This window comes from Haliotis rubra, unplaced genomic scaffold (assembly GCF_003918875.1).
Source record: "Haliotis rubra isolate DU_JTF1 unplaced genomic scaffold, ASM391887v1 Scf75, whole genome shotgun sequence".
Taxonomy (NCBI): domain Eukaryota; kingdom Metazoa; phylum Mollusca; class Gastropoda; order Lepetellida; family Haliotidae; genus Haliotis; species Haliotis rubra.
Window position 1 is genome coordinate 1,142,170 of NW_025767468.1, and position 16,883 is coordinate 1,159,052.

Below are 16,883 nucleotides of genomic sequence, written 5' to 3' on the forward strand. Positions count from 1 at the left end.
TTTGTCGGCCATGTTATTACAATACTTTTAAACCCATTTCAACAGATGTTGTGTTGAGTCTAATATATTGTTCTGTACCTACACTGTTTTCAAATAGTTTTAGTATATTTGTGATAGTTGTTTACAGAAATATTTTTCAGAAGTTTTATGTTATGTTTGCCATACAAGGTTTGTTACCAAAGCCATTGCCATTCAACAAGTTGAAATAAATGTTTATTACACCACCAACAGTCTGTTTCAGTATATGATTTCTACAACCTATACAACTTCAATCATTATGTATCGAAATAACCTTGCTATATTTCAGTGTGCATATTTTCATCACAGATGTGACCCGTGAAGGTCGGGCTTAGAATTGGTCTTCAGTAATGTAACACAGCTATACTGTGAAAAACTGTTAAGAGGGTCAAGCTACCATGAGGATGGTCACGCATACCCTAAGGGGGTTACTGGAGTGATTATTCAGCATGATTATTCGGACAGTTACAATCTATGACCCTCAGTTCGATGACGTAACTGACATAATGAATTATGAATCACAGCCACGGTACATCGTCCAAACATTTGGTGAAAGACAATGACCAGATACTTCAGACAGGGACTATATGTCAAGTGTCAAATAACCATGTGCGATAGCGGTAGGAGAAGTGTCCTCACTCTATTGCCGGAGACTAATCGTGATAGAACTGTCAAGACCACGTGACCGAGAATAAATGGAGGTCACGATCCACTGCCTTTAAGAAGACGAGTTTCTTAGAGAGGGAGGAAGAGCAAGAAACGGCGAGACAGCAGGTCGACTGACACACAACCTACAACTCCTCCAGCAGCACACAGCAGAAAGGGGAACCGAGCCAGAGCCAGAGCCAGAACCAGAGCCAATCCAGTTAGCTGTACTCTAGACTTTAATAAAAGTACCTTCCTGAATCAGCGAAGCGTGTTGTGTTACAGTAACCCATGCTTTTCGTAAGAGGCGACTAAGGGGATCAAGTGGTCAGGCTCGCCGACTTGATCGACACATCGGTTCTCAATTTCGCAGGTCGATGCTCATGCTGTTGATCACTGGGTTGTCTGGTCCAAACTCAATTATTTACAAACCACCGCCATATAGCTGGAATATTGCTGAGTGTGGAGTAAAACTAAACTCACTCACTCACTCACTTATCACACATGTATAACCTTCTGAACCTCAAATTGCATGTTTGCTTCCAAATTCAATTTACAAGCTCGTAACTCCAATGTAAGTTTAACGCTGTTGTTTTCCAGCTATATGACGAGTCTGGACCAGAAAATCCAGTGACAGACATGAGAATATCACGTTAGTTGCCTCTTACTCAGCCCCCAGCAAATCACTAAGTAAAATAGTTCGACAAAGAAAACTGTCTTTGTCATTTTGATGAAATACTAATCAATGAAAAACCCAACTCTCTCTGGGGACCAGTATTTTTCATATCAACAGGTTCAGCTGTCAAAACCCCAGAAAAAGTATCTTGGTTTGTCAGGTCCATACCCATGCTTGTAGATTTCACCATATTTGTAACGATCCAAGACATGCTGTATGCTTGAAAACAACACCGCTTTAATCTCAACTCTCTCGTTAATGAAGCAGGGAATAGTGCCCCACTTATGATCCCATGTTTGTATCACCCAAATGATAAGTATCTAAGACCTGCATCACTTCAAGGTTTCTTCCCACGTCAAGCCAACACACCATGATATGATATGATAACATGTCATTGTGTCAATTTATGGGGCATATTAAAAGAAATTCCTGCAAGGTGAATTCTTGTTCCATTATTATCGTATCAAACCTTGCATGCCCAAATTCACACCTGAAATCTATGGTAAGAGGTCTCAAGATACAAACATGTCAACAATGTATTATAGAAGTAAAAACGAGTTATCTCCCCTTGGCTGGATGCTTGCATCAAGGGGATGATCCAAGTACACAAGTACCAATCACAACCACTTATTGACATAAAGACAATGCATACAAAATATCATAGTTTAAGTATTTATTGTCAACATTTGACAGCACTTTCTGTACAAGTACACTTTAAATTGGAAAGTTGGAACAATAGCACATTTTCACAATAAAAGGAACTGTTTTCATGGGATGAGACACAACATATATGGAACTTTTTGCATTAAAATGAGGCCCTGATCTTTTCCAGTTTTTTGACAACTGATGTTCGCTAAAATCACAAGTGTTAATTAATAATCACAAGATCTTGTGGTGACACTCAAAAAGTGATACATTTTCTGAACTGTATCTTATGCCACATTGAAATAATTATTGCAATTCACATAAGTTCACCAGAATGGTTTAATTTTTCCTTAATTTGTCATAGAAGACAATCAAGAACTGAAACCCCTGACATAAAATAGAAGAACAGCAGAAACTTAAACCCTAGATTAATAGGAGAAAAAAGTGAGAACTGTAGCCCCACACTGATAGGTTCCTGGGGTAGAACTGTAGCCCCACACTGATAGGTTCCTGGGGTCAGTCTTTACAAGATGCCAGGGCGGATGTCTCAAACCACTGAGATTACAAGCTCAATGGTGTACGGAAGTAGGTAAGTACTTGCAAACTTTCCTCCCTCATACATACCACTCACTGGCAAACTTCACCTGGGTGAATGGCTGGTATAATGACACTACAAATCACTTACCCATGTATTCCTTCTGACTTGTGTGTGTTTGAGTAAGAATAAACTTTAGTGTGTGCACGATCAGATCATTTTATGTTTATCTTGACACTTTATTTCCCGTACTCAAGAAAAACAATTACCAATCATACACTTTACTTATATGTAAATCCTGACACCAATGGACAGTAAAATTGGACCCATCCTAGTGTTTATAGCCAATGGTAAACTGAGCGATGGAGGTCCGGAGTCCTACTCAAATACATACAAACTAAAGATTGTGTGGTAAAGTTTGTCATTTACTCATTTATATATATATATATGCAAGAAACTCACCTAGCTTCATCATATTTACCAAAAGAAAACTTAATATAGCAAAGGAAAACTTACAGACAAGACTAAGTTTTTGGTCTCTCATGTATATGTCATCAAGTCTGAGAATACAGTAATTAAGCATCAAACATAACTATGTGCCCCCCCCCCCATCTGCATGTATTATCTTCAAAAGTTGTTCCATTTCAGTAATTTGCAGCGAGTTCATGTTCATAAACTTTGGTGATCTGCAAACAAAATAATGGCGCAGTACATGGTTCCCCAATACAAGGAGACCCCATCAATTTATATACATCTGTAGCAAAGACTCGGTCACTTCACTGAGGGGAGGGTAAATGGACCTGGTTGAACAGTCGGTCTTTAATAACCTGTGACATGAGACCATGAATAGCCTCAATGGTGGTCTTGCACCTGAAACAGTAGAAGAGACCTTGTACTTTCACACATGTATACCACAGACACAACATACTAAAATGTTACCATGGCAACACATTTGTCTCTCAATTAAGGGAATGCATAACACAAAACCATTTTTGTGTATAATTATCATGTTGGTCACTCCATTCTCTGTAACAAATGTCACAAGTCCTAAAATACTACTCCAATCAGTTCTTGAAAGGCATGGACGAGTTGGAAGAACATGAATGACACAGTTTATGGACAACAACTTCTTTTTATTCTCTTAACGATGTTTCAGAGCTAATTCTTGCACCTTCATCAGGTGAACGGGTGTTCCTTCAGTAGTGGTTGGGCCATTATCAGGTGAACTGATGTTCCTTCACCTGATGAAGGCACAAGAATTAGCTCTGAAATGTTATATGAAAAATAAGAAGAAGTTGTTATCCTTTAAACGTGTCATGTATTCATACTCCATTCAACTGGACTGTACCATTCTAAATGAAACTGTCAGAACTAATTTTTCTAGATGGTACAATGTCTGGCAGTAAATAGTTATCTCCCTTTAACTGAATCATTAATAAATAGTGATTGAAATGAAGTGTCCTTGAGCTTTGTTCACACAGTATTGAATCTCAGGACTCCGTAAACCTTAAATTGTTTATATTAGCAAAGGATCCATAGAATCATGTGTTCAGTTTCAAACACTAACACAATAGGCATTCCCAAAATAAAAATGCAGGATTTCTGGATAAGATGATAAGGGCTGACATAAAAGAGCCAATATCACAGTTGTAAAGTTGTAAAGTAATTCAATTATAGAAGTAAGTCAACACCTATGGCGATAAAATGGAGGTATTTTGGGACAACATGTGAGGCGTAGTAAGGCAGGTAGGAATCAAAATCCAGAATAAATATTCTATGGCCTTATGCTGATCCCTATAGTCTCTTCAACAACACTCACCCATCTTTGGTTGCCTTGAGTAGCTTGTCCTCCGACTTTTTCTCATGCGTGTCCATCCCGAGCATGAAGCCCCCTCTCCCCAGCTGGGCCTCTGACTGCTCCAGCTTGTCCGACAGGTCGTAAATCTGACCAGTCATGTAGTCAGCATTCTGGCAACAAGAGAACACGGTTTCACAGAATACAAGAAGCATCATCTTCATTTCAGTTTGTAAATGATTGGCAACACAAGGATAAATCAAAATTGACATAAAAAAACCCATTGACAATAGCTATTACTTAACTAATTATGTGAGTTTCTACCATGTCCATCTCCTTCCTCAAATTTTGCTTCACTTTAATAATCAGACATGAAAGCTACCCATCTTGACTGTATCTGTCCTGTATTAAGTTTCTAGGTTAGAAGTGATCCCCAGTAACCTATGCTTGTTGTAAGAGTGAGTTTAGTTTTCCGCCGCTTTAGCAATATTCCAGCAAAATCACGATGGGAGACACCACAAATGGACTTCACACATTGTACCCATGTGGGGAATTGAACCTGGGTCTTCGGGTTAAACGCTTTAACCACTAGGCTACCCTACTTGTTGTAAGAGGTAACACATGAAACCACTGGTCAAGGTCATTTTACTCGCTGGCATTGACTTGCTCATGATCACTGGATCATCAGGTTCAGAATCAATTATCATAAGCCATCATCATATAGCTGGATATTGCTGTTGCAGTGTCAGACAACAAACACATCTACACATGATACCCATCCTAACTGATTCTGCAAATTTGCAATAGAGGTCTTAAAACATATTTTATTTTGTAATATACATTGATTAAAATCCCATTTATTCACATAATACTCTACCAGATCGATCCCCTTGAAGATATTTTAGCATGTAAACTCAACAGATGTTGTCACTGATTGTGTATGTCCAACAATATGTGACTGAAAAGAATGAATTAAACACAACTGCCAGGAACCTGTAAAATCACTTCTCGTTTATTTTGGCCATTTTGATCAACCAATCCCCATTTACTCACTGTGAGAAGACTGGAAGAGCTGAGTGTGTTGACCCAGTACTTATTCCACAGTGACTCCAACAGACGTCGATCTAAAGCTGATTTGAAGTAGGATATCTCAAGTGAATAGTAGCTGAAACATGAATTTTATTACTTGACAATGGCTATAATAGTGGTGACGCTATGTTGAGTCAATCAAACTAAAAACAAACAACAGAAGATGTTAGGGAAAACAAAGTAGACATCAACAAACTTGAATGTGCACATTGATCAGGTTAAGTCAATTTGACAGCTTCATTCTGGCAATTATAGTCAAGGGAGATAATCTGAATTGCATCGATTTGAAATTACCTCCTTCTTTGAGAGGCATTTAGAAGTTGGAGCAGTGAGGAAGGATAACAATATATGGATGAACAACTTCTTTATTGCTGTGAGAGCGACGTTTCGGTGTAGGTTCTAACACTGTTATCAAGCAAGTGATGAAATTACCTCCCCTTGGCTGAGAACAGTTTGCTGAATGCTAAGGTTTAGCCAATTTAGTCAATGACCAACTCCCATTCTGAAGTTATTACTGTTCAACATGAGTATAGTAACTGATGAACACTTACTGTTTACAATGCACACCAAAATCTTCAATCTTGTTCAGTGGGATAGTCTGGTACTCGGAGGGGGTCTCATCTGGAGGTTTGTAACCCTGAAGAAAGGAATTCAGTGTATTATGATGCTGAAACAGAATATTCTGAGCATGTCAGAGTTACAACATCCATCAGATCTTACAAATTCCAATTCAGAATACCACAACCTGATTATTATCATTTCATTAAAATATTTCTGTGTATTTTGAAGTGAGTTCACAAGCTGGGATGTGGAAATGACTTATTAGTCTGACCTGTAGTGTCACCTCATGAGCTTCACATGGTAATCAGTTTATTTGGACATGTTTAAGGAAAGTAAAATATAATTTTCTAGTATGTAAATATAATGACAGTTGAAGTTAAACAATTCAAACAAATGGCAGTATCATCAGACTTCATCTGAACTTTCATATACACATCAAAACTGATGGCAATGGATAGATTTGTTATACAGGTAACTGGAAAGGCAATCACCAAAATATCTTGGGCAAGCTGCCATTTAAAACACATTATCAAAGTTCTTTAAAATGGTAGAAGTGCATCATTTCAGCTGCAAAATAGTGAACCACTCACTCAGTTCAATCATCACTTCATTCAGATCTGTTGAATAGCCTATTGATGTAAGGGAGATAACTCTCAGATCGGAAGTACTTTCGTTGTTATGATAGCATGTGATTCGTACAGGTGATGTTCACAGTTGTAAATGAATGTTAGTTTCATTGAGTTTTGTGTTCTAATAGTTATTTCAGGAATGATTGTGTGTGGAGATGAATGTGTCTCAGTTACACTTTGCATGTCAACTAGTAAACTGAATTAAGAGGACTGGCAACGTGTGGTGTTCTTAGACTGGTATGAAATGATTAATCCACAGAGCGCACAAAGTCAACACAACACTACAGTTGTCACAGCTCCACAACCAAGTTAATCTGACACCTTAATCACAAAGATAATACAGTAATGACACCACATATTCCACTCACCTTGGGGTATGTTCTGAACGCTCCAATGTTGACTTTACCAGCAGATATAGTTCTCACAGGGTCAATCTACAAAACAACAGTCACTGTAAGTCTTGGAACATGGCAGTACTACTGAAATCAATATCAACCACCAAACAAATACAACCATTACAAATTGAAACAAGTAGTCATGGTAATATATGAAGTATTTTGGAATACACGTCAAATGGTTAAATATATGTATGTATGTATTATACGAAAAATATTTTCCAAATATATCCTAATACACATGTCAAAAGTAACATATCTTATAAGGAACTCATTATATCCAATTGATATACTTTGCTATACTATAAAAAACAGAATCTGTCTTATCATGTCAGTATGTTATGGTTTAAGTTTCTAAAAGTTTGACAATCATATATTATACGATGTTTTGCGAAAGAGTTTTCTAAGTGTTCGATGGTATGGTCAGCTTGGAACAATGTAATCCATCAGACACTATCTTTATCTTTGTTCCCATCAATTACAGCTTGTCTCATTTAAGAAAACACCTGGTTTGAAATAACAGTGTATTCTGAGCAGAGACCTTTGATCTGAACACTTACCACAATAGCTACAAATGGTTCCTGGAACTGCTGGTTCAACATCTGAGTGCTGACATCAATACCAGACAACCAGCATCCGTAACCAGGGTGACTGTGGTACCATCCTATAGCATTCTCAAGTCTGGCAACCTGGGATGAAAGCACAAGGACACAATGGTAGATGACTCTCATATACACCCAGGATTTAGGGGTACCATAAATACAGAACACACCCAAAGAAACTGACTTTAGCCACAAAAATATGTCTTTTCAAACTCTGGGCAGCTTTCTGAAAGGATATCGCGACAGACATGGAATTGGACTTAAAATAAGTATTTTCAGTCATCACTCATTAGGAAAACAAAAATAAACAAATTATGGATCACCGGATTCCTGAACCCTTATCAGGTCCCCATGAAACAGCCTTTCCTTTGAAATTCCAATTCTAACTTTTGTCATCCAAGTCTTGTCTGATTTTTATGAATCTAACATAAATGTATATATACTTCATAAGACCAAAATCAGTCACCATCTTCATTGGAAACAGGTTTTAGTGTTATGTTGCAAATTACCACTCATTCCTGTTTTTTTAAAGAGCAACAGTTTTAAAACATACACTACATTCAAAAGTATGAATAGACTGAAATGGGAGATAACCAATCATTGGTGTTCTTATCTACCTGCTTGGCAGCTTCAGTGTAAGCAGCCATGTATTCATACGCCTGAGCCTGAGCGTTCACTCTAGTCTCGGTTCCTTCCACTGGGAGAGCTACACCATCCATGACAATCATTGTGTTGCCATCAGTTTTTCCAAGAAGCAGCCCCATCACTTCCAGATTACCCCCTGACCTTGCATGCATCACCATCTTCAGCAGAGCCAGAGCAGATATCTTGATGTGCTTGAAATAGTGGGGACTGAAAAAAGAATACTCATTGTTTCAATGTGTGCTAACTTCATGTCTACTTCTAGCACTAATCTATATGATGCTTTTTGGCTGACCTCACCAAATTTTCCCCCTTGTCCGATGTACTATTTTTCTGTGATCCTCCTTAATTTCACTGCCCCAAGCACCATATATATGACCCGAAGCGTAAATGAAAACTTAACTGTTTATCTTAATCATGCTGTCAGCTGAGTGAGTATGGTTTTGCGCCACTTTTAGCAATATTCCAGCAATATCATGGCGGGGGACAACAGAAAAGGGCTTCATATGAAAAAACAAGATCTAACAAAATTACAAAACCAGTCAGTGTTTGATACTTACTAAACACCAGTTGCAGTAATGAAACAAAAGCAAAACCATTTGTCCTATGTTTCCCTTCAAACAGTGACAATCCACACTTGCATTGAGATGAATTCGCATTTTAGATTCCACTTGTTTAGTATTTCGAGTGTTACTACCTCTCTGCAACAAGATCAAGACTGTTTAACCTTTTGTGTCAAGGCCATGGAACTCATAAACGACAGGATGTAAAAACTAACAACAGCAATATTACAGCACAACTTTTTTCTGCAATCACACCTCCTCGATTCTTGACAGCTATAAGAAACAAAAGCCAGGAACAAAATCAGATATGTTCCTTCATGATGTCTGAATGCCTCATTGACTCATTCCAAGAATTAAGAAACCTTGCCACTGATTGCTGATAGACATGAAAGAGAGTTCACCTGACATGACTCATGTTGATGTGTACTTGTAACTTCACACACAGGGGTATCATATCGCAGTAAAAGATTTGATTTATATTAGAATGTATTCAGCTGGTAGTTCATCAAGAACTTTTTTCATGACCACTTCCAACTCCAAGGTTGGTTGGCTGGTTGGTTTGTTCCTACACGCAATATTCCAGCTATATATGTATCTGTAGATAATCAAATCTGGAACTGACAACCCAGTGATCAACAGCACAATCATCGATCTATGCATTTTGGATATACGATGAAGTGTGTCAACTAAGTCAGCGAGCCTGACCACACGATACCGTTAGTCGCCCCTTATTCTTAGGCTTACGACAAGCCTGGGTTGCTGAAGACCAATTCTAACCCGGATCTTCACGGGTATCCACAACCAAGGAACCAAGGCTTTATGCACATATCTCACTATAAATTCTCATCATGTTCTCCAGTTGTAAGGACCACTTGTTCTTTCATGCTTTGACAGTCAAATATAATCAGCATATGCACAAATCTATAGACACTGACTCATCCGGTGATCGAGAACTGGACATACAACTAACTTAGAGTGTTCACCAAACTGCTTATTCGTTTTTTCTCTGATATCCTTTTGTAGCTCATACTTACTCCCTTTCCCAGGGTTTTGCTGTTAATATATCTTGCTGTTGCTTGTTGTCATAGCGGTAAATATCATCTGTGCTATTAACACTTTCGACGCTATTGCTGAGCTCCCAAGTTTTCTGTGCATTTTTAGAGTCCATTTTGCTTCGACTGTTCAGCAGCAACTAAGGCAGTCTCGGTCAAAAAACCCGATCCGATTTACATTATAAAATTATTTTATGGACGTTTTTATTCACAGCATTTCCCTATTAATGTTTTAAAAAACATAACTGTTTATAAAGTTTTAAAAGATAGAAAATAGTGTTGTCCATGGGTCACGTGATCTCCAGCATGGCGGATGACGATTAGTCCTACGTGAAAGTTGTTTAGAGGTGTGACCGGTATTAGAAAATGATACACGCTCATGTGTGCCGTTTGATGTAATAAAGGCGGCATTTGGAAGCTTACAATATGTTTTTGACTCGTGCACTTGAGAAGATTCTAACTGACAAAGAAATTAGAAAGGCTCATCATTCTCAACTGAAACGGGCTTGTGAGGTGGCACTTGGTGAGTTTTTGTGCATATTATTTTGACAAATGCCAATGACAGATATCACTGTCGTCCATCGAATAATGGATGTTGACTTATTTCATACCGCTTTTTCTCCACTGTACATGCCTTCGGATGTTTGGAGTATGTGAAACAAAGCTGGTAGTGAATGTAAACGCTACACGAAAGCGGAAGAGCCCAAGATGTGTGTATTTGTCGGTGACATTTGTCAACACCTGTCAGTGTGCAACGAACCGTGTGTCGGTGTTTTCATCGCACAAACCATTTTGTTGTGTTGTAACCCTCGTATAGCACCATTTTAAATTCCTACAGTATTAATACCGTGTATATCTGAACTACCTCATAACACTATTATCCTCAAATATTGTTAGAAATCGATGTTATATTGGCAATTGTAACCTTTGATTCTGTATCTTGAAGCCTAAGCCTAGAATGAATTGTTTTCAATGGTTATTAATTGTAATTAATGACAATAGGAAACTAAAGCACCTTGTCCAACACTTCTTGACCATGATCAAATCTTTCAATATTGTTTTTTCAGAGGAGTTAAAAAATGACCAGAAAGACCAGAGGTGAGTTCTGCGAGATTACTCATGTTTTTTCTGATTTGATCACATGAAACAGAATTGCTTCAAGCTGTATTAGAATCAGAACTTACCTGGTTATATTGTTTGTGCCCATGTAGAAGTTAAGCAATTCTCTCAACTGCCTCATTGGTCAAGTATCCATGCATACTTAGAAAGAGTCTGTGCAAAAAAGTTCCATTGCTTTTGGCATCATTTTCAGTACATTTCAGTGTTACTAAAGGGTGTGGTATTTGCTGAGTTTAGAAAGCAAAACAGATTTTGAACTGACTTTGGTTTCTCTTGTGGCTAGGGTCGCAGACAGAGGTATCCCAAAGATGGTAACGTAACAATATGTGTTCAGACTTAAATTCTCAAGAACATGTAATGGGTCTTACCCATGCTTACTGATACTCCAATTTAAAAACATTTCTCAAATATTCAGGTACATAATTTAACCACACAAAAATATTCCAAATAAATAGCAAGGACAAATGAAAATCAGATGTAAATGATATTCTAGAACCCTCTTAGAATTCCTCAAATTCCACTTAGCTAGTGATGCTGCTATTTTCTATCCCTGCACAAGGTACACCCTGATCGCTTTCTAAATAATGTTGATGAAAGAATCCATATTTCATCAAGAGTGCAGTATTATCATGTCTATTTCAATTATGAAATCAGAAGAGTGATGGTGAAAGAAATGTTGTTATCATGATTTTAAAACATCATTTGTCAGCACATTCACTTGCCAGTGTGTTGACATAATCATTAAGTCATGAAGATACTGGTTCAGGGATTTATCTAGACATGTTCATAGACTGACATTCAGCCCCAACTCTGCAGAAAAGAAGAGCGAAAGTTCACAAGTTGAATGTTAAAATTACCTATATTCAAAAAAATTCTAAAATAAATAGCCTAAAAATAAAAAGTCAAAATTTTCACAATACACTTTCCAAAATTGCAAGCCAATGTCACTTAGTTTGAAATCCTGGATAAATCCCTGTGGTTAGAAATGGTCTCAAACAAGTTGTAATAAAAGGCAACTGTTGACATCAGGTGGTCATTGTATCCCAATTGTATTAATGTGCTCATGTGAATCAGTGGATTGTCTGGGCAAGACTTGATTTTGTACGGGCTGCCTTCATATAGATGGATTACTGGAATCCTGAATAATTGAAGGTGCAAGGATCAAGTAATTACTTGGACTGAGCTCAGCAAATGATTTAATGAATCAAAATTTTGCAGAGATTCCCAGATCATTACAGAAATTTTCAGCAATAGTACAAATGTACATGGAGGAATTTCAAATTTCAGAACATTTCGTAGGAAAAAGTAAGTGATGTCTATAGTCTGTCTATATTTCATCTCTTTAAGTTATTTCCCAACTATGTTTGTGACTCCGAAGGACAAATACATATACGCATTACCAATGCCAGGCTTCGTACCTGGGAAGCATTGGTTTGGAGGAGCATGACCAATTCTGCAAGTCTTCAGCTTAATGGATAGTCTTGTCAACATGTGTACAGCTGCCTTTATTCTCAGATGCATGTTGACAATCTTGTAAGGTTGTTATTTTAGTTCCAGTTTTGGGTGATTGGAAAAGATATCAGCCGGAAGTAGTCATAGCTATTTGGTGATAATCACCATTCATTTGCATTTATGTTGATGAATATCAATTCATGCTTACGTTTATCTTATTTGATATCATTGATATGGTTAGAGTGATTAGTTTTGACTGCCGGCTTTTATCTTCATCAAGTTAGGTAACTTTCTGCCTTGCGTTTGGGTGTTGATTGTTTTCAGATTAGTAGACATTAAATGATATAGATGTAGATGTCTTTAATGAAGTTTATTATAAAAAACCTGAAGACAGTTATTTTGAAATGTGTGTGGACATGGTCACTATGCAATGATATATGTGTTTGAATAATTGCCTTCTATACTTTTATTTATGTCAGACACATCAGATATTCGTTATTTAATCTGTTACTGCCTCTTTGATTTCGATTTTAACTACGATGCTAATATAACATATGTTGTGTTTGGGATTACACTTTCTTAGTAAAGTACAGATTCTAGTACTTTTGTTGGGTTGATTCCTATCCAGGATTCGAACCCACACCCTCAGAGTCAGGCACCTAATCGGCAGCACACAAAGTCAGCAGCCTAACCCGCTGAGCCACCGCGACGTCCACAAGCGGCAAGCAGGTTAGGCAGATGACTTTGTGTGCTGGCGAATAGGTGCCTGGCTCTGAGGGTGTGGGTTCGAAAAGTCAGCAGCAGCCTAACCTGCTCAGCCACCGCGACTTCCAAAGCGGGAAGCAGGTTAGGCGGATGACTTTGTATGCTGGTGATTAGGTGCCTGGGTCAGGGGTGAGTTCAAATCCTGGATGGGACTCAACCCAACAAAAGTTCTAGAATCTCTACTAAGAATGTGTAATCCCAACTATAACATACTTTCTAAATGGCATCGTGTAATTATGATTTGAGAATTATCTGCCATGTTATGTCAGTATTACCTAACATGAATAATAGCTTAAGGGGAAAATGATAATATCCTGTTCAGCTGCTTAAGAAATCTGAAACTGGTTTGTGCTTGTAATTAAACTGGTTAGCAGTGTACTGGCCATGACTTATATCATCAGCGGTGTTTTTGTCTTCAGTGTGGAGAACACATCTTCATCAGCCCTGCCGATGCCCAAAAAGGCAGGGTTTGTGGAAGCCGACAAGTACTTTCTACCATTTGAGCTAGCATGTCAGTCAAAATGTCCCCGCATTGTGAATGCAGCTCTCGACTGCCTACAGGTTGGTGCTTTATTTGGTTCATTAAACTTGAAAGTTCTTGCCATCATTGTTATGTAAAGTGTGTTATATGTGAAGGATCAAAACCGACTCCAAGGTTTTGTTTGAAAAAGTAAGTCCGCGGCAGAGGGAAATTGGGAGGGCCGATGGAAATGAAAGAAACTTATGGGGATGATGCCCCATCTGAAGACGTGTAAAACACTGGCATCGCCAGTTGAAGTGTGGCCGAACATCTGTTGAAAATGCTCCCATTCCTGGGCGTCCCCATTCCGCCATTGATGAAGACACCATCCAGCAAGTTGAGGCTGCCATTTTAGACGACTGATGTATAACTGTTCGCCTCTTAGACCAAAATGTCAAGATAAGTGTAGGGTCTGTGGAAAAAATCATTCATAACCATTTGCATAAGGAGTGTGCACAGTGGATTCCCAGGCTGTTCACTCCTTTTCAGAAGCAGGAACGGGTCGATTGCTCAAAGGCTCTTTTGCACATGTGCCAAGAAAACCAGGAAGCCTTTTTTGACAGACTTGACACACAGAATGAAACAAGGGTTCATCACTATGACCCCGAGACTAAAGTCCAGTCTATGCAGTGGAAGCATTTTGACTCACCACCCCCAAAGAAGGCAAGGGTTCAATCCTCTGCAGGAAAGGTCATGCTCACTGTCTTTTGGGACCAGCATGAAGTAGTGATGACGGATTTCCTGGCAAACGGTACCACAATCACTGGGACTTACTATGCTTCACTACTGCATAAATTGCAAGAAGGTATCAAACTCAAAAGGCACAGCATGCTGACCAGAGAGTCCGTCTCCGGCAAGACAATGCCCCAGTCCACAACTTATTGAAGGAAGCACGCTTGGCCATGAAATCCTTCCACATGATGAAACACCATCTGAAGTCAACCTTGAAGTCATTTTTGAGGCTCAACCCATGATGCACTTTTTCCAAAGGGAAGTCATGGCTTGAGGCTCAACTCACAGCTTTTTACAAACAAGGCGTTCAGAGTTGCATAAAATGATGGGGAAAGTGAGTAACTCTTGGTGGTGCCTATGTTTGTCCAAGTCTGTCAGAAGTGGGTCAGGGGAAATCTTTAATGAACGTCCCTCGTACTCTCCAGAAAGTAGTGTGCGTGGGTATCTGTCTTTCTGTCTGTCGTGATTATTTCATCTTGAGTTAGACCATTGCAATCAGTCAGTGATCAGTGAGAGATCTCTGAAAGTGATAACCAGTGAAGATCCAGATTAGAATATTGATCATCAGTAACCCATGCTTGTCGTAAAAAGCAACTAATGGGATCTAGTGGTCAGGCTCGCTGACTTGGTTGACACATGTCATCGGTTCCCAATGGCGCAGATCGATGTTCATGGTGTTGATCACTGGATTGTCTGCTCCAGACTCAATTATTTACAGACCGCCGCCATATAGCTGGAATATTGCTGACTGTGGAATAAAACTAAACTCACTCACTCACTCTCAGAGTGATATCTGTATTGTCTCTTCCAGAAACTGATAGCATATGGCCACCTCACTGGAAATGTCCCTGACACTACAACTCCTGGCAAAAGACTTATAGACAGGATAGTTGAGACAATATGCGGGTGTTTTCACGGACCGCAGACAGACGAGGGAGTACAGCTGCAAATAATTAAGGTAGGTAGTGAACTGTACTCGTGGACTGATGTACTAAGGATGCAAGAATATTGGAATATTGCTAAAAGATGTGTAAAACTAAACTCACTCACTCACTTTTCAAAATACATATTGCAGTATATTTACTGTGTTCCTCGGAAACAAATACAAGTTTCATTATTATAGATTGAATTGATATTGTTTAAAAACATCAAACATTCCAAAATATAACTTTACTCTCACATATTATCTCCCCTCTATCCATGACAATGGTGCAAATGACAATGTTGAATAATGTTGAAAATTTCTCGTGCTGAAAGTGGTATCTGCCTGGCCTGTGCAATCAGTGTCAATCATTGTCACTTAAATCCCAATATCTATCATCTCTATTGCAATACAGGTAACTGGAATAAAGGCCAAGTAAAATCGTATTTTCCATGGACATAACAGAACTGCTATTTCGTATATTGTGACCTTTCAAACCTATATCATATCATCCAAGGTGAAAAAAACCCTTTGTAAATGAAAATAGATATATATACAGCAAACTTACATTCAAACATCACTAGACCTGATAATTGAATTGTTGTTCTTGTTATGCTACCTGTTATTCAACTAAGCTGGAAATAGCAATCAGCTGTGTACACGTTTTGGTCCAATGTACCGGTGATTCAGTTAAAAACATAACATCAAAGAATTTAATAACTATTTCTATGTCATTATCAGTGAGTAACTGTTGATATCTTACAGATAACAAAAGCACAATGTGAAGACACGGGTTCGATTCCCACATGAGTACAATGTGTGAAGCCCATTTCTGCCTTGTTTTAAGGTTGTAAGCGTATAGAATGAGGTGATGCCATTTGACACACGTTTTCTCCAATGTTACTGTAAACAGTTTTAATGAATGAAATGAGATTAAATATAATCAAATAAAATGAAATCCAGGAAGATCGTTTTATGATGTGTATTCTGACATCATACTTTTTCGGATGGCAAGTTTACTCGGGCTGTAATGCGGTATGTTGCATCACAGCAAACATCGTAAGTACTCGGCTGATGGCATGTCTTTATGATAAAGTTGTCTTTTATAAGTTATCATGATGTTCCGTTGTTTGTCTGATTATTCAAGTAAACCCTGAATGTTTTTAGCATCTGAAAAAACACGGATATGTACGATGAATACTGTTCATTGCAATCTGCATTGAATTTCGCCAGTTTACAACTGATTAATCTGAGCTCAACGGTATGACTGTGATCGCTGGGCAACTTCTTTTTATTGGGAGCCACAGATTACCCTCTGGTTGAACCAAATCTGCAGTATCGCAGAGAGTGTTACTGCGAGGGATGACTACCTTGAACTAACAATTGTTTTCAATGAATGTAGCAAACTAGTAACATGATTAATCTTGTTAGGCTGATTGTCAGGCTTCAGGACCATGTGTAGGTTTGTGAACCATTTTTCTGTATCAGTGTCATAGCCCTTGTTTTAAGATTGCTTCTGAATGGAT

At 38.4% G+C, this 16,883-nt stretch overlaps 2 protein-coding genes across 3 annotated transcripts in view; one reads left to right on the forward strand and one right to left on the reverse strand.

The window, feature by feature from the left end:
- Positions 1-1,997: 1,997 nt before the first annotated feature.
- Positions 1,998-9,991, reverse strand: LOC124260064 (COP9 signalosome complex subunit 5-like). Its single transcript, XM_046694309.1, has 8 exons — positions 9,830-9,991; positions 8,208-8,442; positions 7,549-7,677; positions 6,962-7,027; positions 5,955-6,040; positions 5,368-5,479; positions 4,339-4,487; positions 1,998-3,389 (listed from the first exon to the last, which is right to left on the reverse strand). The coding sequence occupies exons 1-8, from the start codon at positions 9,961-9,963 to the stop codon at positions 3,296-3,298; spliced, it is 1,005 nt and encodes a 334-aa protein (XP_046550265.1). The 5' UTR covers positions 9,964-9,991; the 3' UTR covers positions 1,998-3,295.
- A 156-nt stretch (positions 9,992-10,147) lies between these two features.
- The window catches only part of LOC124260051 (brefeldin A-inhibited guanine nucleotide-exchange protein 1-like), a 49,910-nt gene continuing 43,174 nt past the window's right edge, over positions 10,148-16,883 (forward strand). Inside the window, exons 1-5 of one of the 2 annotated variants that reach the window (XM_046694289.1) lie at positions 10,148-10,370; positions 10,915-10,945; positions 12,254-12,271; positions 13,603-13,744; positions 15,247-15,393. In XM_046694289.1, the coding sequence (XP_046550245.1) occupies positions 10,274-10,370; positions 10,915-10,945; positions 12,254-12,271; positions 13,603-13,744; positions 15,247-15,393 (435 nt within the window). In that variant the 5' untranslated portion in view covers positions 10,148-10,273. The remainder of the gene's footprint in view (positions 10,371-10,914; positions 10,946-12,253; positions 12,272-13,602; positions 13,745-15,246; positions 15,394-16,883) is intronic. The other variant, XM_046694290.1, reaches the window with a different exon arrangement.

What these genes read in the sequence shown, in the direction of transcription:
- LOC124260064 (XM_046694309.1), bottom strand. Translation starts at nt 9,963, where the DNA reads ATGGACTCTAAAAATGCACAGAAAACTTGGGAGCTCAGCAATAGCGTC. An exon ending in AACCATTTGTAGCTATTGTG is followed by an intron (nt 7,028 to 7,548) that starts GTAAGTGTTCAG and finishes GTTGTTTTGTAG; the next exon opens with ATTGACCCTGTGAGAACTAT. An exon ending in CGTTCAGAACATACCCCAAG is followed by an intron (nt 6,041 to 6,961) that starts GTGAGTGGAATA and finishes TCCTTTCTTCAG; the next exon opens with GGTTACAAACCTCCAGATGA.